This window comes from Rutidosis leptorrhynchoides, chromosome 10, assembly GCF_046630445.1.
Source record: "Rutidosis leptorrhynchoides isolate AG116_Rl617_1_P2 chromosome 10, CSIRO_AGI_Rlap_v1, whole genome shotgun sequence".
Classification (NCBI taxonomy): domain Eukaryota; kingdom Viridiplantae; phylum Streptophyta; class Magnoliopsida; order Asterales; family Asteraceae; genus Rutidosis; species Rutidosis leptorrhynchoides.
The window spans coordinates 308202789-308224273 of NC_092342.1; the positions used below are offsets into that span (position 1 = coordinate 308202789).

General features: G+C 34.7%; 2 protein-coding genes across 3 annotated transcripts; one reads left to right on the forward strand and one right to left on the reverse strand.

Annotated features, from left to right (window-relative positions):
- Positions 1 to 12848: 12848 nt before the first annotated feature.
- Positions 12849 to 15038, forward strand: LOC139871959 (large ribosomal subunit protein uL30w). Its single transcript, XM_071859721.1, has 7 exons — positions 12849 to 12938; positions 13424 to 13615; positions 13727 to 13824; positions 13937 to 13994; positions 14272 to 14351; positions 14436 to 14538; positions 14634 to 15038. The coding sequence occupies exons 2-7, from the start codon at positions 13433 to 13435 to the stop codon at positions 14847 to 14849; spliced, it is 738 nt and encodes a 245-aa protein (XP_071715822.1). The 5' UTR covers positions 12849 to 12938; positions 13424 to 13432; the 3' UTR covers positions 14850 to 15038.
- Positions 15039 to 16646: 1608 nt separating this feature from the next.
- On the reverse strand, positions 16647 to 19298 carry LOC139873460 (uncharacterized). 2 transcript variants are annotated; one of them, XM_071861385.1, is made up of 8 exons: positions 19187 to 19298; positions 18845 to 19096; positions 18614 to 18761; positions 17795 to 18532; positions 17197 to 17435; positions 17038 to 17111; positions 16890 to 16968; positions 16647 to 16780 (listed from the first exon to the last, which is right to left on the reverse strand). In XM_071861385.1, the coding sequence occupies exons 1-8, from the start codon at positions 19196 to 19198 to the stop codon at positions 16724 to 16726; spliced, it is 1599 nt and encodes a 532-aa protein (XP_071717486.1). In that variant the 5' UTR covers positions 19199 to 19298; the 3' UTR covers positions 16647 to 16723. The 2 variants fall into 2 exon arrangements, with proteins under 2 accessions (XP_071717486.1, XP_071717487.1); XM_071861386.1 differs by having other exon boundaries at positions 16647 to 16788.
- Positions 19299 to 21485: the final 2187 nt, after the last annotated feature.

The following is a 21485-nucleotide window of genomic DNA, read 5'->3' on the forward strand; positions in this document are numbered from 1 at the left end:
TGGATTTTATCACCAAGCTACCAAAAACGACGGGCGGTTATGATACCATTTGGGTTATTGTTGACCGTCTCACCAAATCCGCACACTTCCTTGCCATGAAAGAAACGGACAAAATGGAGAAACTTGCACAACTTTACATTAAGGAGATCGTAGCCCGACACGGTGTACCTTTATCGATTATCTCCGACCGAGATGGCCGTTTCGTTTCTAGATTTTGGCGTACATTGCAAGAAGCGTTGGGAACGCGTTTAGACATGAGCACCGCATATCATCCTCAAACCGATGGACAAAGCGAACGTACAATTCAAACCTTAGAGGACATGTTACGAGCTTGCGTGGTTGATTTCGGAAAAGCTTGGGACAAGCACTTACCTCTCGCCGAGTTCTCTTACAACAATAGTTATCACGCGAGTATTAAAGCCGCACCTTTTGAAGCGCTATATGGCCGCAAATGTCGTTCACCTCTTTGTTGGGCCGAGGTAGGCGACGTGCAAATCACCGGACCCGAACTCATTCACGAAACCACCGAGAAAATCGTTCAAATCCGAGATAGGCTTAGGACGGCCCGAAGTCGTCAAAAGAGCTATACCGACAAACGATGCAACGATCTTGAATTTCAAGTCGGTGACCGAGTAATGTTAAAAGTCGCACCTTGGAAGGGTGTAATCCGTTTTGGGAAACGCGGGAAGCTAAATCCGCGGTATATTGGTCCTTTCGAAATCTTGGAGCGTATTGGAACCGTTGCTTATCGTTTAGATCTTCCGCCTCAATTGAACTCCGTTCATCCTACCTTCCATGTATCTAACTTGAAAAAGTGTCTCGCCGAGCCCGATATCGTCATCCCTCTCGAAGAACTTACTATTGATGACAAACTTCATTTTGTGGAGGAACCGGTTGAAATTGTGGACACCTCCGTCAAGACATTGAAACAAAGCCGAATCCCGATTGTCAAGGTTCGTTGGAATGCCAAAAGAGGACCCGAGTTTACTTGGGAAAGACAAGATCAAATGCAAAGGAAGTATCCTCATCTATTCGTGAATTCGGAAACGCAAGATCTCGAGGAAGAAACAACGACTACTACGCCTACTTAAATTTCGGGACGAAATTTCTTTTAAGGAGTAGGTAATGTAACATCCCGCCTTTTTCCATTTACTTTTCCGTTATACTAATATAAAGTCCGTTATACGTTTATAACATCTCCCGTTGATACGCGTTTTAAATTATCTCGTTTAGGTAATTCCCGCACCCGAACGAAAGTTGAGGGACTAAACTTGACAAGGGATCAAACCCTTGACTAGGTCAAAGGGTCAAACCCCCTTTCACCCATTCATTATCATCTTCATATCTCTCTCTTTCTCTCTAGCAAGAACACACACACCCAAATTCAAAATTCATTCAATCATCATCTAAATTCGATCTAGGAGGCTTACAACAAAATAAATTACATATTCGTGATCCTCTCTTCATCCTCTTCATTTTGGTACCAACTTCATCTCATTTGGGTAACTTTCTAAAATCACTAGATTTTGTGTTCTTGATGTTTTTAACTTATGAAAGTGTTAATTAGTGTCTATGGCTCAAGTCTAACACGAATATATGATTTATATGCTCGATCTCGTTGTTTTAGTGTAACTAGCATGAACTTGAATTTTGGTGTGTTGTTCTTGAATTTTGGATGATCATATGTTGTTAGATGTTAAAAGTTGATGTTTTAATTGTGTTACTAGCATCACTAGCTTCAATTTGATGTGTAGGTTGCCTTAGAAAACTTCATGAACTTGATTAGTGATTTTGGTGAAATTGGGTTAGGGTTTGATGAACTTGAAATGGACTTTTGATGCATTGAATGCCATGGATTATTATTGGTAAGTGTTTAGTTGGATTGTATGCTTGATTACCTTCGAAACGGCATATCATTCATGTAAATTGGTTGCCCGAATCATTGAATTGCATTTATGAACTTGTATGCGGTTAATGTTAAGCATTAGATGCGGTTTTGGTTGTTGTAATAGGTAGATTGATTGATGAAATGTGTTTAGTTGTTTTCCTCGTCAAATTACCTTCCCAACGGTATAAGATACTTGTCTTGATTGTTTGCGGATCATAAATGCAATTCAATGATTCGGGCAACCAATTTACATGAATGATATGCCGTTTCGAAGGTAATCAAGCATACAATCCAACTAATCACTTACCAATAATAATCCATGGCATTCAATGCATCAAAAGTCCATTTCAAGTTCATCAAACCCTAACCCAATTTCACCAAAATCACTAATCAAGTTCATGAAGTTTTCTAAGGCAACCTACACATCAAATTGAAGCTAGTGATGCTAGTAACACAATTAAAACATCAACTTTTAACATCTAACAACATATGATCATCCAAAATTCAAGAACAACACACCAAAATTCAAGTTCATGCTAGTTACACTAAAACAACGAGATCGAGCATATAAATCATATATTCGTGTTAGACTTGAGCCATAGACACTAATTAACACTTTCATAAGTTAAAAACATCAAGAACACAAAATCTAGTGATTTTAGAAAGTTACCCAAATGAGATGAAGTTGGTACCAAAATGAAGAGGATGAAGAGAGGATCACGAATATGTAATTTATTTTGTTGTAAGCCTCCTAGATCGAATTTAGATGATGATTGAATGAATTTTGAATTTGGGTGTGTGTGTTCTTGCTAGAGAGAAAGAGAGAGATATGAAGATGATAATGAATGGGTGAAAGGGGGTTTGACCCTTTGACCTAGTCAAGGGTTTGATCCCTTGTCAAGTTTAGTCCCTCAACTTTCGTTCGGGTGCGGGAATTACCTAAACGAGATAATTTAAAACGCGTATCAACGGGAGATGTTATAAACGTATAACGGACTTTATATTAGTATAACGGAAAAGTAAATGGAAAAAGGCGGGATGTTACAGAAACTATGGATTATAATTATGGAGGTTATGGGTAATGTTCGCGGGTATTATTTGCAAGTTAAACCTAGTGTTTATCATCTCTGTTGTGTCTACGTACTTTCCTGCTATATTGAATCACAATATTGATACGTGAACATTCATATCCTATCTTTTATATATTAATAGTGTATCCATGGCTAGTGCTCGAGTATATATGTTTATGCATGCTTGTATGCTAAATTTCGTCATTAAACAGTTTATGATGAATCACGAATTAAATACATATATTACTAATAAAAGGTTTATGATATGCATGTTTTTGGAAAGCTGGCGAAAAATCAATAACTTTTCATTTAGAAATTGCGTAATTTCGATGAACGAATTTAAAGATATGGTCAACTGAATTATGATTAACATTAATTGAAATTTCTTTTGAATCTGTAATTGATATTTAAACAACTTATTTATAAGATTGATAAATTGAATTTTCCAATATTACTAATCGAGTAAGTGAATTTTTATATAAGTCACGTCTCGTCTTGTTGAGCAATTGTCAAAACTAATTATTTTATCATATTTTAAAGCCTTATAAAAAATATAGTTTAATTTTACAAGAATTAGGAAACTATGTGAAATGTTAAAATGTTTCGATTGACATGATCATTCAACTATAGTATCGAGTCAAATTGACTTTTTGAAATGACTTTTGATAACTTTTGTATGTCGATCTCGAGCATTAGGATTGTGATACACTATGACCTGACCTAGCTTGATAGACATTTATTGATCAACATATGTTCTCTAGGTTGAGATCTACGGTTATTTGGTATTCCGAGTTTCAGTCACATTTCGGTGAACGACTTTATGTGCTGCTAAGGTGAGTTTCATTTGCTCCCTTTTTAATTGCTTTTGCAATCTATATTTTTGGGCTGAGAATACATGCACTTTATTTTAAATGCAATGGACACAAGTGTAACGACCCGACTTTTTCGACTTGCTTTTGTGCTTTGTATTTTAGCGAAACTGCGTATCTGTGCGTACTGTGTTACTTTATACTCTGTAAACTTGATATACGTGGTTTACTTCCATTTATATGTTAAAACGTGCCTTAGAGTACGTAGGATACTTAACTTGTTCACCGGAAGCCTTTATAACCGTTAGTGTTACTTAACGTTTCAATTAAACCACGAACTGCGCGCACGTTTGACTTTTGTCGTAACCGGAATATTATGACTGCGAAATATTAATTATTATTTTATAATAATAATTACCTGGGCTTTTGGATGCTTAATTTTAATTAATTATTTACTAGATCACAATAGTTAGTCTTGTTGGACTTTCTACCTTATTGGACCTTAGCCCACCCTACACTAGCTAGTGGCACAATTAATTAGCCTAAGTATTATTACTAGTGACCCATAATAAATAAAATAAATTAATTAATGAGTCATACTAGCATTTGGATAAGGATTATCCATATTGTTACATGAGATTCTAGCATAAGTACATGCTTTAGACAACCACTAACCAAAAAGCAAAATGGTGTCTCCCCCTCTCCCCCTTTGAAAATCACGGCCATATGGCCCTCCACCTCATCAATCCATGTCAAATTTTGCCTACAAATACTAGCCATTTCCTCTCATTTTACACATGCTCTCATTTGAATTTCACACACACTTACTCTCTTACTTCCTTTCTAGCATTTCTCACTTGTAAGTTTTTGATCTTTTTCTTCTTCTTTCACCTTTCTAATTCGTGTATCATCATCATTATGGAAGATCAAGCTCTTTAGCCTTGATCTTGATTATATCTTGTTGATTCAAGCATGAATTCTTCAAGAACAACCAAGATGCAAGCTTTCTAGCTTGAATCTTCATATCTTGTTATTGGATCTAAGTTTTCTAGCTTATGATCTTGTTGTTTTGTTATAAAGATCAAAACTTGTGTTTATGGTCTTCATGAAACTTAAAGATCCAAGCTTTATGCTTCAAGATCTTCAAGAACAACCAAGATGCAAGCTTTCTAGCTTGAATCTTCATATCTTGTTGTTGGATCTAAGTTTTCTAGCTTATGATCTTGTTGTTTTGTTATAAAGATCAAAACTTGTGTTTATGGTCTTCATGAAACTTAAAGATCCAAGCTTTATGCTTCAAGATCTTCAAGAACACTAAAGGTTCAAGCTTTCTAGCTTTGTGACCTTATAAATTGTGTGAAAGGGATCCAAGCTCTCTAGCTTAGGGTTCTATCACTTCATTTGACTTAGATCATGTTCATACTTGTTTGATTGATTTAAAGTTTGTAACTTTGTTTGTAAATAGGACTTGTAATTGTGTTAAGACTAAGGATATGATGTAACCTTAGTTCATCATCCATCTAAGACTCTTAAATGAGTTGTGTTACCACTTGGTCTTAACATATTGTATATTTATGGTAGAATCTTGGTCAAAAGTGATGCTAAACCATCAACGAGTTGTACACTTGAAGCTACAAGCATCAAGGATGAGAACCGTGATGAGCATCAAGCACCAAGAACCCCACCGGAGCACTTGTCCACTGATTTTCGTATCTGATCAGACCACCTGGGCTATCAGTTATTTCGGTTTGAGTAGATGATTTTCCGTTTAGGCCTCGTCTTAATCCGAGTTACGTTTTAGGATTTATGGCCCTCCGAGAGTCACTACACCCTATTAACGTTGTGCTGAAATTTCTGACCTACTCGCACTTAAACCGTCGCCACGATCAAACGAAGACGAGTTAGGTTCTGAAAATTGTTCAGCTGATAGGGGACTCATATATGGAGCCATAGCCACTGACTATACATCTTTTCAATTTACGTAGAGGTCGTAGCAGCTGACCGAAGTCAGCCTATTGTTTCGATCCCTATTCTTGTCGAACTTACTTAGCTTTTATGATGATGAATGATGATGATGATGACACTTAAACTTATTTTACGCACTATTAGAACTTATAAGGACAACCTACTGACATAGTAACCTTTGATTTAAGTTGACGACCTTTCGGACCGACTTACTACTTGCGTACTTTCATTACCGACTTTACCGTTTTTATCACTGTGAGTTATAGCATCCCTTTTTAATTTAACTATTTTGGGACTGAGAATACATGCGCTTTTTACGTTTTACATACTAGGCACGAGTACTTAAACTTTATATGTGTGTGGGTTATACAACGGCATAAACATTCCCCTTAGCACGGTAACGTTTAGTCATTGGTTTTTGAACCGGTGAACGCGAATCTTAGATATGGATCTATAGGGTTTGACATCCCCACTCGGGCTAGTCGCGCTAGCATTTAACGGGTGTTTAATACTTTGTGAACATACGCACTCGCCAAGTGTACTTTCAGGGGGTTATAAACGTTAAGTCTAGTTACCGGGTGCCCACGGTTATACATATACTTTTCATACTGTTTTGTTACACTGAAATCTCGTGGCCTACCTTACGTTACTGTTACAACTTAAACTATAACTCACCAATATTCGTGTTGACTTTTAAGCGTGTATTTCTCAGGTGCCTAGAGGTTTCTTACTTCCGCTGTTAGATTTGCTGTCATGCTGTTATTGAATTGATGTTAAGGACCTGCTGTATTAGTTATCCGCTGCATTACTAGAGATGTCTCATTCATGAAACTTTTCTGTTGCATTCGTAGTTTATGTTAATTTCAAACAATGGCTTTGTAACGACCTTAGGGTCAAATACTTATGTTTATGCTCCTATTCGTAGGATGCGCGCTATCTTTTGTAAAACGCTATCTTTTTATGAATGCAATCTGGTTTTCAAACAGCATGTAGTATTCAACCATGTAAAGATCCTGTTGTTGACGAATCGTACACGATGGTTTTGTACGGGGCGTCACAACAAGTACATACTAAATTCTACACTGAGTTTGAATCGAAAATCCCTTAGCTTTGGTAACTAGTAACTGCCAGTTATAAGAACTGGTGGGCTCGAGTAGTAGTATATGGATCCATAGGGCTTTATATCCCCGTCCGAGCTAGAGCACTAGCCTTTTAACGGACGTATGCTATTTGAGAATCGTACACGTTGGTTTGCGCGTATTATTAAGATGATTATACAAAGGGTATAAATTATATATAATATATTCTTTAAGTTTAGTTACCAGGGTGCTCAATCTTGTAGAATATTTTGATAAGCGTTTCTGGATGAAACAACTGAAATCTTATGATCCACCTTTACGTACAGATTATGCAAAACATTAAAACTATGAACTCACTAACCTTTGTGTTGACACTTGTTAGCATGTTTATTCTCAGGTTCCCTAGAAGTCTTCCGTTGTTTGCTTATATGTTAGACAAGCTATGTGTATGGAGTCTTACATGGCATATTTTTCAAGGAAACGTTGCATTCACCAAATCATCACCATGTATCTTATTTTGACTGCATTGTCAACGGAAGTACTATTGTAAACTATTATTTACGGTGATTGTATATATGTAGAAATCATCAGATGTAGAAAACCTTTGATTTAAATATTCATTTATGGTGTGCCTTTTCAAAAGAATGCAATGTTTACAAAACGTATCATATAGAGGTCAAATATCTCACAATAAAATCGATGAATGACGTGTTCGTCCATATGGATTTGGAGCGATCGTCACAAATGAGAATACTCACTACCCAACCTTAGGCCACCGTAAATTCCATAAATGCTTCTAATTAGTTTTACCCACAACGACTCGGTTTCGGTTTTAAACCTCCACCACCATTTACCCAATAAAGCAAGATTTTTGGCATTAAGACTCCCAATATTAACACCCCCCGCCCAATTGGGTGCAATGGTATGATCCCATTTGACCCAAGACATTTTGGAACCCGACTCACCTCCGCCCCAAAAGAAAGAACGTCTCAAACTCACAAAAGTTTTGATCATACTCGACGGGGCACGAAAAAGCGAGAAATAGTACAAAGGAAGACTATTAAGAATCGACTTTACGAGAACCAATCTTCCACCAACCGACATCGAATGCATTCTCCAAATAGAGAGTCTATTTTTAAACTTTTCTATTATTGGTTGCCACGCATTTAAGCTACTCATTTTAATACCAATTGGAAGTCCAAGATATGTAAACGGAAATTTCCCGGCTTTACATCCCATCATTGTAGCAAAAGATTCTACTTCAACCGCATTTATACCAACACCATATAAACAACTTTTTTCAAGATTAACTTTAAGGCCGGAAGTTAGTTCAAAACATTTGAGGATACCGATTAGATTAAGAGCATTGGCTTTGTTCCACTCCCCAAAAAATATGGTGTCGTCCGCATATTGAAGATGTGAAATAAGAACCTTGTCATTTCCTACTTCAACACCTTTGAAAATACCCTTTTCAACCGCAACTTTTGTTAAAATATTTAGACCCTCCGCGGCGAGAATGAAGAGAAAGGGGGATAAGGGGTCGCCTTGACGCACCCCTTTTCCCAAAGAGAATTCTTGAGTCGGAGAACCATTAATAAGTACCGATATAGAAGCCGATTTGAGACATGCCATAATCCAATTCCTCCATTTTTCGCCAAACCCCATACATCTCATTACCTCCATCAAAAATTCCCAATTTAGACTATCGAACGCCTTTTCAAAATCTACCTTGAAGATTAGACCTTTCTTTCTTGAAGATTTTAAGAACTCAAGCGTTTCATTTGCAATTAAAGCACCATCTAATATGTATATACCTTTCAAAAAGGCCGATTGTTCCAAACCCACGAGATTAGGGATAACCTTTTTAAGTCTATTGGAGAGGATCTTCGCGATGATTTTGTAATAGCTATTTATTAAGCTAATAGGCCGAAAATCTCCTAAACCCAAGGGATCCGCTTTTTTAGGAACTAGCGTGATGAAAGATGCATTACAACCCCGCGAAATTTCCCCGTTTTCCCAAAACCAAGAGATGGCCGCAATAAGGTCCGATTTAATTACATCCCAAAACTTCTTGAAAAAATGTAGGTTAAAACCATCCGGACCCGGTGCCTTCGAACTTCCACAATCATTAATGGCTTCGAAATTTTCTTTTTCTTCGATACGAATTTCAAGATCAGTGACATTTTCTTGAGTCAGAGTTGGGTAAATAAAATCTTCCATGCTTGGTCTCACCCCATTTTTTCCAATTAAAGATATGGGAGAAGTGTTGAAATGCGGCTTCTTTAATATCATGTGGCTCATCATTCCAAATTCCGTTTATCGAGAGACCTCTAATGTTGTTCCTACTATATTTTTTCCGAATCAGAGAATGAAAATATTTGGAGTTTTCATCGCCTTCTAGGATCCATCGAACTCTTGCTTTTTGTTTGAGCATGCTTGTCTTAATTTTTTCTTTATCTAACCAATTTTTTCTCGATACTTTCCAAAGTTCTCTTTCATTTTCTGATAATACTTGATCCTCAGCTTTGGCTTCTAAACTGAGTGCAATTTGTTTCGAACTTTCAATTTCACCATCTAACTGTGAGAATTCATGTGAGCATTTTTCTTTTAAAATCAGCTTCAATCTTTTCAATTTATTGCGAAAGTGACAATCTAATCTAGAACCACACGTAATTTCTTCATTCCATGACTCAGAAACGATTTTATCAATGCCTTCAACCTTTAGCCAGTCATCAAAGATTTTAATTGGTTTTGGGCCAAAGTTTTTCTCATCATCTTTGAGTAAGATAGAAACATGGTCTCATATTTTTCTTTCTAAAGCTACAACTGACAGATTCTTCCACATAAGGTAGAATTCTTCAGTTATCAAGAAATGATCCAATTTGCTATGCTTAACCCCATCATCACTAACACGGGTGAACTTACGGCCTCCCAAGTGAAGGTCAATAAGGTCATTGTTGTTGATAATAAGGTTCAAATAATATATTGCCATGAAACATCAGTTTTCGTGGACACGGCAATTTATTTAAATTTAGATTTTATATATATGTATATATGTATATGTATATGAATAAATCAGATCTATTGTTAATCTGAAAAGACATATCATACCATGAAAGCCAAAAATGTGTACTATCCAAGGTTAGACATGCACATGTTAGTGGACAAAGACAAAACATGATATATCGTGTCTTCTTAATAGATACATAATCACCACTTTAGCACTCTTAGAAATTGGTAGTTGGTTTTGAAGAGGTTTTTCTAGCTAAAATATTAGCTAGACATTACTCAACATACAATAAATAATTGTACGAGAAAATTGCATCATTGGTCCTTCTGGTTTACATGAAATAGGGTATTTCGTCCCTAAATTTCATTTTCGAGGTTGTTGGTCCATGTGGTTTACAAAATGGTTGTGGGTAGTCCCTATCAGTAGCAGCCGTTAAAAATGCCCGCTAACTTCAGTCATGTGGCACACATGTGAGGGGTATTTCTGTCTTTTCGTCCATCTTCGTATTCTTTCACCTTTTTAGGGTTTCCTGCAACTGTAAAACTTCATCTTCATCGAACACATAGTGCATCCAAATCAGCAATTGATTGAATTGAGTGTCAAAATTAATTGCAACTCATTTCATATGCTGCGACTTGAAGATTTAGTGAAGAGTCCATGAACAAAACATCATGAATCTTCATCAAATTACTCGCGAACAGTAGCAAATAGCAGTTTCAATATTCCTTCTTGAACATCAAAGTTGATTTTGAAATCTGGACGTTTTTAGGTATCAAATCCTTCATGAAATATGTTCCCTATCATCATCATGAGCTTTGAAAATAATTAGCAGAACCAGAAACATGTATACTTCGATTTTGATTATGAACAATTCGTTTGACTTTTTACTCCGAAGTTTGACCTTCAAAATTCATGCTCGATTCATCGAATTAGGATTTAATACTTTCCAGAAAGTAACAATAAATTATTTGAAGCAACTCTGAACTTTTACATGTTTATATATCACTTTGAATCATTCCAGAGACCAAATCACTTTTAAAAGTCGACGAACGAAGAACTTGTGATTAAAATTAATGAATATGTTGATGTTATTTTGAATTGGTGATTACTAGTTGAGCAACGAATTTGATGTTGATGAAGTTTCACTGTTGCAGGATATTCTAAAAAGGTGAAAGAAGATGAAGATGGTCAAAAAGACAGAAATACCTCATACATGTGTGGCACATGACTGAAGTTAACGGGTAGTTTTAATAGCTGTTACTAACATGGACTACCCACAACTATTTTGTAAACCACATGGACCAACAACTTCGAAAATAAAGTTCATGGACCAAACACCCCGTTTCATGTAAACCACATGGACCAACGGCACAATTTTCTCAAATTGTACATTAAAAACGTTAATACATATTTAGTACGTTAATACATATTTAGCGAGGTATGACTAAAAATGGTAATGTATGAACCATCACCCAAAAATAATCTCATGCATTGCATTGTATCTATGTAATATATTGATACATTGTGTAAAATATAAGAAAATTTTGTCCGTAATATTTAGAATTTTCATATAAATCAAAACCAACATACATTGACACTTGGACTCTCGGCTATAACAAACTCAATTCTCATTGCCTAAAATGTAAGTCGTAGTAATTTATTCGGACTATTGATCAAAATGCCCATTTTCTCACCAGACTATAAGGATTCATCATCAATAAAAAAAAAAAAAAAAATCAAATGCTCTCACAAGTCGTAAGATTCACCTGCGACTGTGTGACTCGTAATTAGTCCTTGTTTTTTCGAGGTAATTCAAGTCATGATTTGAAACTTAGAACCAAGACCGTAAATATGTGTCGCATAGTCGCATGGTCTCCTTGCGAGTCACTGTTTTTGTTGGTGCGTGAGTACCTCGTGTACGAGTCGCATGACTCGCAAGATAGACTTTGCGAACGATATATATAAAAAAACTAGCTGAGATTAAGGATAAAATTTAGATAATTTTTTCAGACAAATTTGAGATTTTGTAGACATGGTTTTGACCAAAATCGACTGAGATTAACAAAAAATCCAATTGACAAAACATACATTTTACTAATGTCACTTTCATCACTTTTAAACAAAACAATTAACCATTTTACTTTCAATTCTAGCATAAGGTAGTGGGGTATGATAAATTGATGGGCTATTGATCAAATTGGCCATTTTCTCACCTGTTTATAAGGATTCACAATAAAAAAAGAAATGCCCATTTGCTCATGGTTGAAAGTGCATGAGTAAAATGTATGTATTGCCAATTGGATTTTTTGCTAATCACAGCTGATTTTGGTCAAAACTTATCTACAAAATTCACAAATTTGTCAGAAAATCTTATCAAAATCTTATCCTTAGTCTCAACTGATTTTTTGTACACGTCGGTATCAAGGGCTGTCTTGCGGGCCATGCGACTCGTACACGAGGTACTCACGGAACCGCAAAAGTAGTGACACCTAAGTCGTAAAGAGACCGTGCGACTATGCGACACGTATGTTTTCGGTCTTGTTTCTAAGTTTCAGATCGTGACTTAACATGGACTAAGAAGGTGGATCTTGCGACTTGCGAGGCATTTTGGATTTTTTTTTTTATGACGAATCCTTAAAATCCGGTGAGAAAATTGGCATAAATTTATTCATATTCAAATATTTATAACCACAAATATAATACGCGAGTATCAAGTATGAAGCAATAAATTGTTAAAATCAATAACTTGTGAAAATTTTCAATAATATAAATGATTAAATTAATATAAATATAATGCCTATCTTAATTTAATATTATTGAAATGAGATTCTACTTTCTTTTTTTTTAGATATAAAAAAAACATTTGAAAAGATACAATATATAAAAATGTGAAGTTTTGTTCTTCAGGCCCACTAACCAATAATTCAAACTAACCAATAATTCAAAGTTCACTTATTTTCTTAATGCATAATACATAAAATTTAAGCCCATTGGACCGCTATTAAACTGAAGCCCACAACCCCACAGCTAATAAAAAAGACACCCTACAAAACCCTAATTATTGTTTCGCCTTCATCCTCAGATACATCCTTTCGTCACAGGTGCCGCTTCAATTAGGTCAGTTTCTGTAAACTATACATTCAGTCTGAATGTAATTGCAGTTTTTTTATAGCTCATTGTTTTCATATTACTTGATATCTATGTTCGATTACACGATTATAATTTTCATCTCATAACTCACCAGTTTTCGCATCTTTTGAATTAATACTGTTGAAGGTAATTATGATGTTTGTTTCTGTTCTTCACTTCTGATCTGATGTTTTGAATATCCAACTTTAGGTTTTTGTATTTGTATAATTTCATAAATTGAATGAATTACATTTTCTATTGAAATGTTGTGTATCATATACTTGTCTATACATGTTATACTGTCTATATAAGGAAGCTCGTGTATGTATATATAATCGATAATGTTATATATTTTTTGCTACTAATATTGTATATGTTATATTCTATTTGTGTATGTTTATGTATGTATAAATGTTAGCATCTGTAATGGATCTAAATTTGGTATTGATAATTTATAATTAATGTGGATTTAGAGTGAAGAAATGGCTGAAATTGCAAAGGGAGGAGCAATTGTACCAGAGTCTGTATTGAAGAAGCAAAAGAGAAATGAGGAGTGGGCCCTTGCTAAGAAGCAAGAGGTTGAAGATTTGAAGAAGAAGAATGCTGCTAACCGAAAATTGATCTTCAACAGGGCTAAGCAGTACAGCAAGGAGTACGAAGCTCAGGTATGTACTAGTAGTTATATTTGTTTGTGTTTTATTAGCATTTGTTGTAGGTTTGAGTTTATGTGATTCGGTTAGTTTGGTTAATTGTATGGAGATTTAATTATAATGTAGGACAAGGAGTTGATTCAGCTGAAACGTGAGGCTAGGTTGAAAGGTGGATTTTATGTCAACCCGGAAGCGAAAATGCTCTTTATTATCCGTATTCGTGGGTATGTAGTGTTGCTATATGTAATTGAAGATATACTTAAGTGTGTTATTTTGTATGCGAACTATATAATTAGTCTAATGTTCCTTATTTTTCGCATTTTTATTAAATTCTAGTATCAATGCTATGGACCCAAAGTCGAAGAAGATTTTGCAGCTTTTGCGTCTGAGACAGGTGCGTTTGCAATACACCAGCTAATGATTTCTTATTTGTTGTTTGAAGCGAACTTGTTATTTTGGATTACACATGATATTTGAATGCATACAAAAAAGTGCTCATTCGGCACTCATACAAAGAAGTGCTCATTCAGTGTTGTCTCTATATTTATGGATTCAAATGTCGAAACAAACTTATTCTGTAATGAGTAGGCTCTATTTTTACACATAATTGATAACACTATGCTGTTTTTGTTTTCTCGTGTGATGTTCTTATTTTACTGTTTGTCAAACAGATCTTCAATGGTGTGTTTTTGAAAGTCAACAAAGCCACATTGAACATGTTACACAGGGTCGAGCCTTACGTTACCTACGGGTATTAATCCTCACAATATGATCAATATTGTTAGTCTTAATGCTGATTTCTTTCTTTCTTTGATAAACATGTGAATGTTTTCAGGTACCCCAACTTGAAGAGTGTTAGAGAGTTGATTTACAAGAGAGGATACGGAAAGCTTAACAAGCAAAGAATCCCATTAACTGACAACTCTATCGTTGAACAGGTTTGTATATTTTTTATTTTTTTTGTTTTGTCTTCGATATATATTCCCAAATAATAATTGAAACCATAATCGAAATATGTTATTGGGATAAATAGGGTCTTGGGAAATTCGGCATCATCTGTGTTGAAGATCTTATCCATGAGATCTTAACTGCTGGTCCTCATTTCAAAGAAGCAAACAACTTCCTCTGGCCATTCAAGCTAAAGGCACCTCTGGGTGGTATGAAAAAGAAGAGAAACCATTACGTTGAGGGCGGAGATGCTGGAAACCGTGAAAATTTCATCAACGAGCTGATCAGGAGGATGAATTAGAATGATGTCGGTTTTGTGGTCTAGTGTTTTGAGCTTTAGATTTCAAATACTGTTTACTTGTGTTTTGATCTTCGAGTGTCGAATACTTTATTTTTCAAGCAAAGAGAAAACATTATTCAGAATGGTTTTTGTTTTTTATCTTGTCCTTTGACCCCAATTCGCTATGTGAAATGCTGCTGCTTTTCGTTACGAATGCGCATTATATTCGTATGGCATGTGAGCTTGCTATTTTTCAGTTTAGTGAGTAGCAGATTGTATATAGTGTTGCATAGCTTAGAATTACTCGGCGGGTACTTGGTTTTTTCAACCCGGCCAATACTCTAGTCAATCTCGATCTAACATGAACTTGGTTTTTCAACCCAGGCAGTACTCGGTTAAACTCGATCTAACATGAAATTACTTTGAAAAATTAGTCAAAACTTAGTTACTTGAAATATGATCAAAAAGATTTGAAACTACTTGGAATCAAAATTGGTCAAATCTCTGAAAACTGGTCAAAGACAAACTTGGTCAGCATCAAAGTACTAGCAATTTACATCTAACTAGTAAAATGACCCGTGAAATCACGGGTTTGTTTAAACGAAACAATTTAATGACATGTTTTAAGTATTAATGTTTTAAGTATTAAGTGAATGTAAATGCTGAAGTCATTTATTTTAATGACCCGTTTGACCATAAAACTTGTCCTTGTTTTTACAAATATATAGAGACATGTATTTTCGCATACATATGTAACGTAATTAATTTCGTAAAATGAATCCATATTTGAATATTAATAATATAATAATTATAATTATTATATTATATGTAAATAATAATAATAAAATTCGCTCAAAATTGAGTATTTATATTTTTAATAATAATAATAATTATTAGTAATAATAAATGCATTTTAATTTTTTTTAGAAAATTAAAATTATAATTTAGGAGAGATTAGTATTTCCTTTTATAAAAGATTTCCTATTATTTTTTAATTAAATTAATATATAATTATGACATTATCATTATGAAAATCTATAGAATAATTAGCTTAGTGATGATATCATCATTTTAGAACTTTACACTATATATATTGTGGATCCATGAATAATATATAGGAAGTGATGTGCTCTAATGAAATCACTATATTTTGGTACAAATAAATCATACCGTAAATTTATGGTCGGCAATTGCAAAATTGAATAGACTGTTTAATGGAATAAGTATTACGAATTGATATGACATGATTTATTTGTTTACATTTTGACTACGTCCACAAATTGGTGTGGTATAATAAATTATTTCATTTTAAATCAAAAAGTGTTGCTAATTTCAAATTCCGAAGATTTGGGTATATCAATTATTCAATCTATGTAAAACTAACAAATCAAATATGCATATGTAATCATATAAATAAATAGTTATTTTGTAAGAAAAATTTTTAGATAAGAAAATAATTAGGGATTCGAGATAGCTGGAGTATTTATATAACTATTGGTCAATAACTTAGGCGTAATTTAATTTGTTTAATTTAGGAAATCATAATTATTTTTATTGTTAATTTTTTTTAAATTTAATTAATTAATGTTAATGACATCATCTAGATGACTTAGATTTTTTTCTTTTTATTTTTGATTTTTTTAGTGAAGAAAAAAGTTTATTTATGATGTCATCATTTTAGAATTTTAATAAAAACTATAGATTTAAAGATAGATTTTGCTAGTTAATACTCCGTATTTGAGATACATGTATACCTTCTGCAGTACCTTTGTTATTTACATATTTGTTGACTTGTCATTACTATAAACAGCCTGATACATACACGAAACATAAATTAGTATTCTTTTACACAACTACTTGGTTAGTCTATGGTCGGTGATTAAACAAAAAAGTTGTCAACTGTGTTTTATGTTTTTAGTAAACCACAGCCTCCTTCGGTCCCTGGCTTCGACCTGTAAGCCTTCAAAACATTTATGTAAATATCAAAAAGGATCCAAGAAAAAAAAAAAAAAAAGAACGTCGACACTTGTAAAATGCTGGCGCTCATACATAAAAACTTACCCCCGATCTCTTTGCTCTTTGGATAGAACTCAAAACCGGTGATTTCCTTCTAATGAACTCTTGTAAATGATTATAGATGCTGCAAATCAAATGAATTAAAGAATTTTACAGTAGTAATATAAAAAGACCAAGTCAAACAGTTATTCACCTTAGACGATGTCTGTTACAAGCCGTGAAGAACGCAACGAAGCCATTAAAAATGCTCCTAACAGCACTGAAAATCTACAACCAGAATTAAAATTTCAATAAGAACCACATCAATTACAGAAAGACCAAAAAAAAAAAAAAAGGGTAAAGTTCTAAGTACCTTAGAAAAAAGGTCGTTCCAAAGGACACGCAACATGGAAACCTCATAAGTTTCCACAGTTTTCTCAGTATCCGAAGCTAACTTAAATAAGCTACGCACAACCAACCACATACCTCCGATAAAATCATACATGTAGTTGAATATAAATCCCACACAATTTGATAGTCCAATGATAACGTGAACGGGAACACAGAGTATCCCCCAAAGGAGCCAGAATATCGGATACAAGATCGTTGTTGCTGCAATCAACTCACGATAAAATTCTAAATTACAAACCGTTTTTAATTTATAATCCCACCGTCCCACTTATATTGATTTTTTAAAGTCGTTTTTTGTAACTGTGAATATTTTTATTTGTAGTATATAATATTTGATAAAAATTATACGAATGAATTGAATTTTAAATGTGTTTTCTTTAATATAATGAATATTTTATCAAATATATTACATAACACAAATAAAAATAATTAAGGTCAAAGTTGACGAAGAAAAGCTTTGAAAAGTAAATAGTAGACATTTATAGTGGAAGAGATAAAGTATTATATATACAAACAAATAACGAAGTAATAATAATTCTATAAAAGGATTATCAACTTACCAATCGTCCAAATGAATGACGAGATGAGATAAACAGGACATAGTATCATGTCGATAACATTCTCCACTAGACTCCAAAAAGTTGTCATCGAAAGCCAAATGAATGAACCAAGATACCCTCCCATTTCGATAAAAATGTTCCAAATAGGAAGGATGATCGCTAAAACCGTCATAAGTGGACGAGCTAAAGGCTGTGCGATAACTGTAACAAATGATTTTACCGTACATGACATTGTTAAAAACCACTTAACCACCTTTTCGGAGTTATGCAAAAACAGCACAGTTCCCAAGTATTTTATCCTTGACACCATCTCCCATGTTTCTATCCACCCGAAAAGGGGCCCGCATAAGCGTGCAGCAGTCGCCTTAAGAAGAGGGATATTTTTGTACAAATCATAGAAACCAATGACAACCGTAACAAGCGAAATTACCACGTATAAAACTCGTGCTAGAAGGCATATCCATGGACGATAAATTTGGCAAAATACCGGGTACGATTGAAAAAAAATAACCCAAGATGGAAGCCCTGCTTCTAGTAAAGTAAGCAATCTTAAATCAGACATTATTATGTGTTGTAGCTCAAAAGGAAGATCATGATCGTTAAAACGAAACAAAAGCAACGCATCTTTGTACTCGGTAACTTCATGTACATCGTTACCACGCAAATCAAAATTTAAGATATTTTTATCGTCGTCATCATTAGTACAATGATAGTTTGGAGCATCGTGATAAACGTCCCCTACAGAGATATCGAAACAAAAACGATAAGATATAACAACATTATGCATTTAACATTTACAAAATTTGTGTAAATATATACCTAGCATAGAGTTTAGCTGATTTTGTAAAAGATTTCGCTCGCGTAACGTTCCTGAATACCATAACTTTATGCTTTTAGCAGCTTGTGCTATACTATCAAATTCCCATCTTCTCATGTACTTCGCCTCTATGGCAAGAGAAGTATCGGTCTGTTCAAACAATTAGTACAATTAAAATCTACCAAACCACAAAATGCCCGCCGAAATCGATATATAAACGAAAATTTAAATACCTGAAGTTCGTTCATATAACTGATGCCGCGTACATTTTTCCACGCCACTTCAAAAACAACGAATCCGTACAAAGTCCCATGCAATTTGCTATTTGCAAGCAAAGAACTCCTAAGTTTCTTGACAGACAAGAATGTCCTCTTTTTCGAAAGTGTTGCAGCATCAATTACCGAGAACCATTTTCTCAAATTTTCGGATGAGGAATCTTTACTACCTTTTCGTGCTTTGGTGATTGCGAAAGGTGACATACGAGACTGTAAAACATCATCAAGAAAAAGCTTCTTAGTGTCGGACATATAATGATGTAGTCAAACATCTTATAATGTATTAAAGTTTATTGCAACCTTGGTAACCATCAACTGCCACAAGTGAGCCGGACGAGACACCAAGTCGTCAAGCCATGGTCTATTATCCACTAATACATAAAAAGTCTTGCAATCAGGTGCTAAGAAAAGACTAAGATCTGAAAGATATGACTGCAAGTCTCTACAAGAAAGCGATATACGATATCATAATTAATTAGTCAACGATATATTCCAACTTATTATTAGTCAACCATCAAAAGATAGCCCAGTGGTTGGGGGCTCTGAGTTCCAGTTCCTTGCAAGAGAGGTCTCAGCTTCGAATTATATCTAGGAAGAATATATAGTGGTGGTCAGGGAAGGGTTAGGGTTGAAAACATCAGAGAGTAATCCTGTTGTGCTTCGTACATCATAGTGTGAGGTTAATTAATCGCCCTATCGGGTAGCTCGAACAGAAAAAAACCTTACCTTTTTTTTTACCCTTTCTAATAAACAGAGTAACTATTTTCAGCTATCGAAATGTATCAACCGTTCTAAAAGCTGATCATATCTTAATGGACAGAAAGGGGGCGCTGGGGCCCTATGCCCCCAAACAGTTGACTGATTAGACCATCCATTAACAGTAGGCTGATGTGGCATGTGAGGTGTCAACATCTGACGCCCTGATGCCTTCAACGGGGCGTTACATGTGACGTCAAAGGGGCGTCAGTCAAGATCTGACGGAAAGAAAAATTGCCGCGAGATTTTTTTTGGTCAATCAGGATATAGATACATATATTATTAGTTAACTTTTTTCTACCAAACTTTAAATCAAAATTTAACACAGGACTCAAAATATTTCTACTCAAATTTAACATTAAAATTGAACACTCAACATTATTTATCTTCGTTCCGTTACATTGCCAAATCACCCAAAAAATTGTACCATTTGACTACACATCCTAGTGTAATATTTACAATTTGTAATTCCTCTCAAAATTACAGTCATATTTCATGTTATGTTATCCTCATCGGCCTCTAAGAAAAAAAATTCAAGTTCCACCACTAGCTATAATAAATTAATAACCGACTCACAGCTATAACAAAGTTATGTTTTCCTTATGTTGCATGGCTACATTGCTAGTTGTTCTAATATGTAGTTGTTTCTATTTGTATATGGTGATTTTTAGTAACCATTCGGGCATAGCCTGGATGGCCACCCCTTGGTGCAGAGTGCGTTGTCCACATCAGTGGCGCGGGTTCGAATCCTGGGGGGAGTTTTCCCTTGATCGTTTCCAAGACCGCTACGGTACCCTCGGGCAAACGTTAGCGGTTTAAAGCTCCCGGGTACTACTGCTCTGCGTGCGCGTAATCAGGACGATGGGAGTGAGGTTCGATCCTGGGTTTCTCCCTGGGAGGGGGTGGGTGTTAACCAACTAACCAAGCTGTCCAAAAAAAAAAAAAATATGGTGATTTTTAGTTATATACGCAAAAATTGAGATTCACACACAAATGTGTTACAACGTTTAAGCATATGGTACAACTCACTGATGCACGGTGTTTCTATTTATCATTAAGCCAACTCAAAAATTGTTCTAGTAAAAAAAAAAAAAAAAAATCAATGCTTACCCGATTTGAAGACTAGTTAAACTAAAAAAGTGTCGATCACTGTTGCATTTCGTCATTTATGCCCTGCTTAAAGCTCAAAAAATAATAAATAAATAAAAAATATACAAACAATAAACAATAAATTACCCCGTGAGTATAACATTCTAACATAATATATATAGTCGGTAAATTGTTAATCAACTATTTATAAAATACAAAAGTATAAAAGTTAATCGACTATTTATAATACCTTCGAACTTCATAAATAAACCTTCGATGATGATTTTATGATGATGTTGTTTTGATCATGTCTTTGATACATATTTGATATTGATATTTGTATATGAATACACACTAATGTGTGTGTGTGTGTGTTTAAATGGTGATATATATTTCTGGGAATTAAAGTTGGATAACTTCAAGCCGGTGGCTGACGTGGCGGTTTGCCGGCGATGACACGTAGAAGATGAATGCAAGGCGTTTCAAGAGGAAGAAGAGAACGGTATTAATGGAAAGAGATGCGATACATTAAAAGATTACACGAAGTTAATGTCTTACGAATATGTAGGGGCACAATCGTAAATTTAGCCTAGGGATCTGAGACCTGTTCCATTCCTGCATGTAGTAGGATGATCCGCTGACGTGGATTATGAACAAATGTTAGCATATACAATTGCACACCAGATACTCATGGGACCGCATTTGATGGATTAGGATAGTTATTTGAAAATTTGACCCTCATTTTATAGAGATA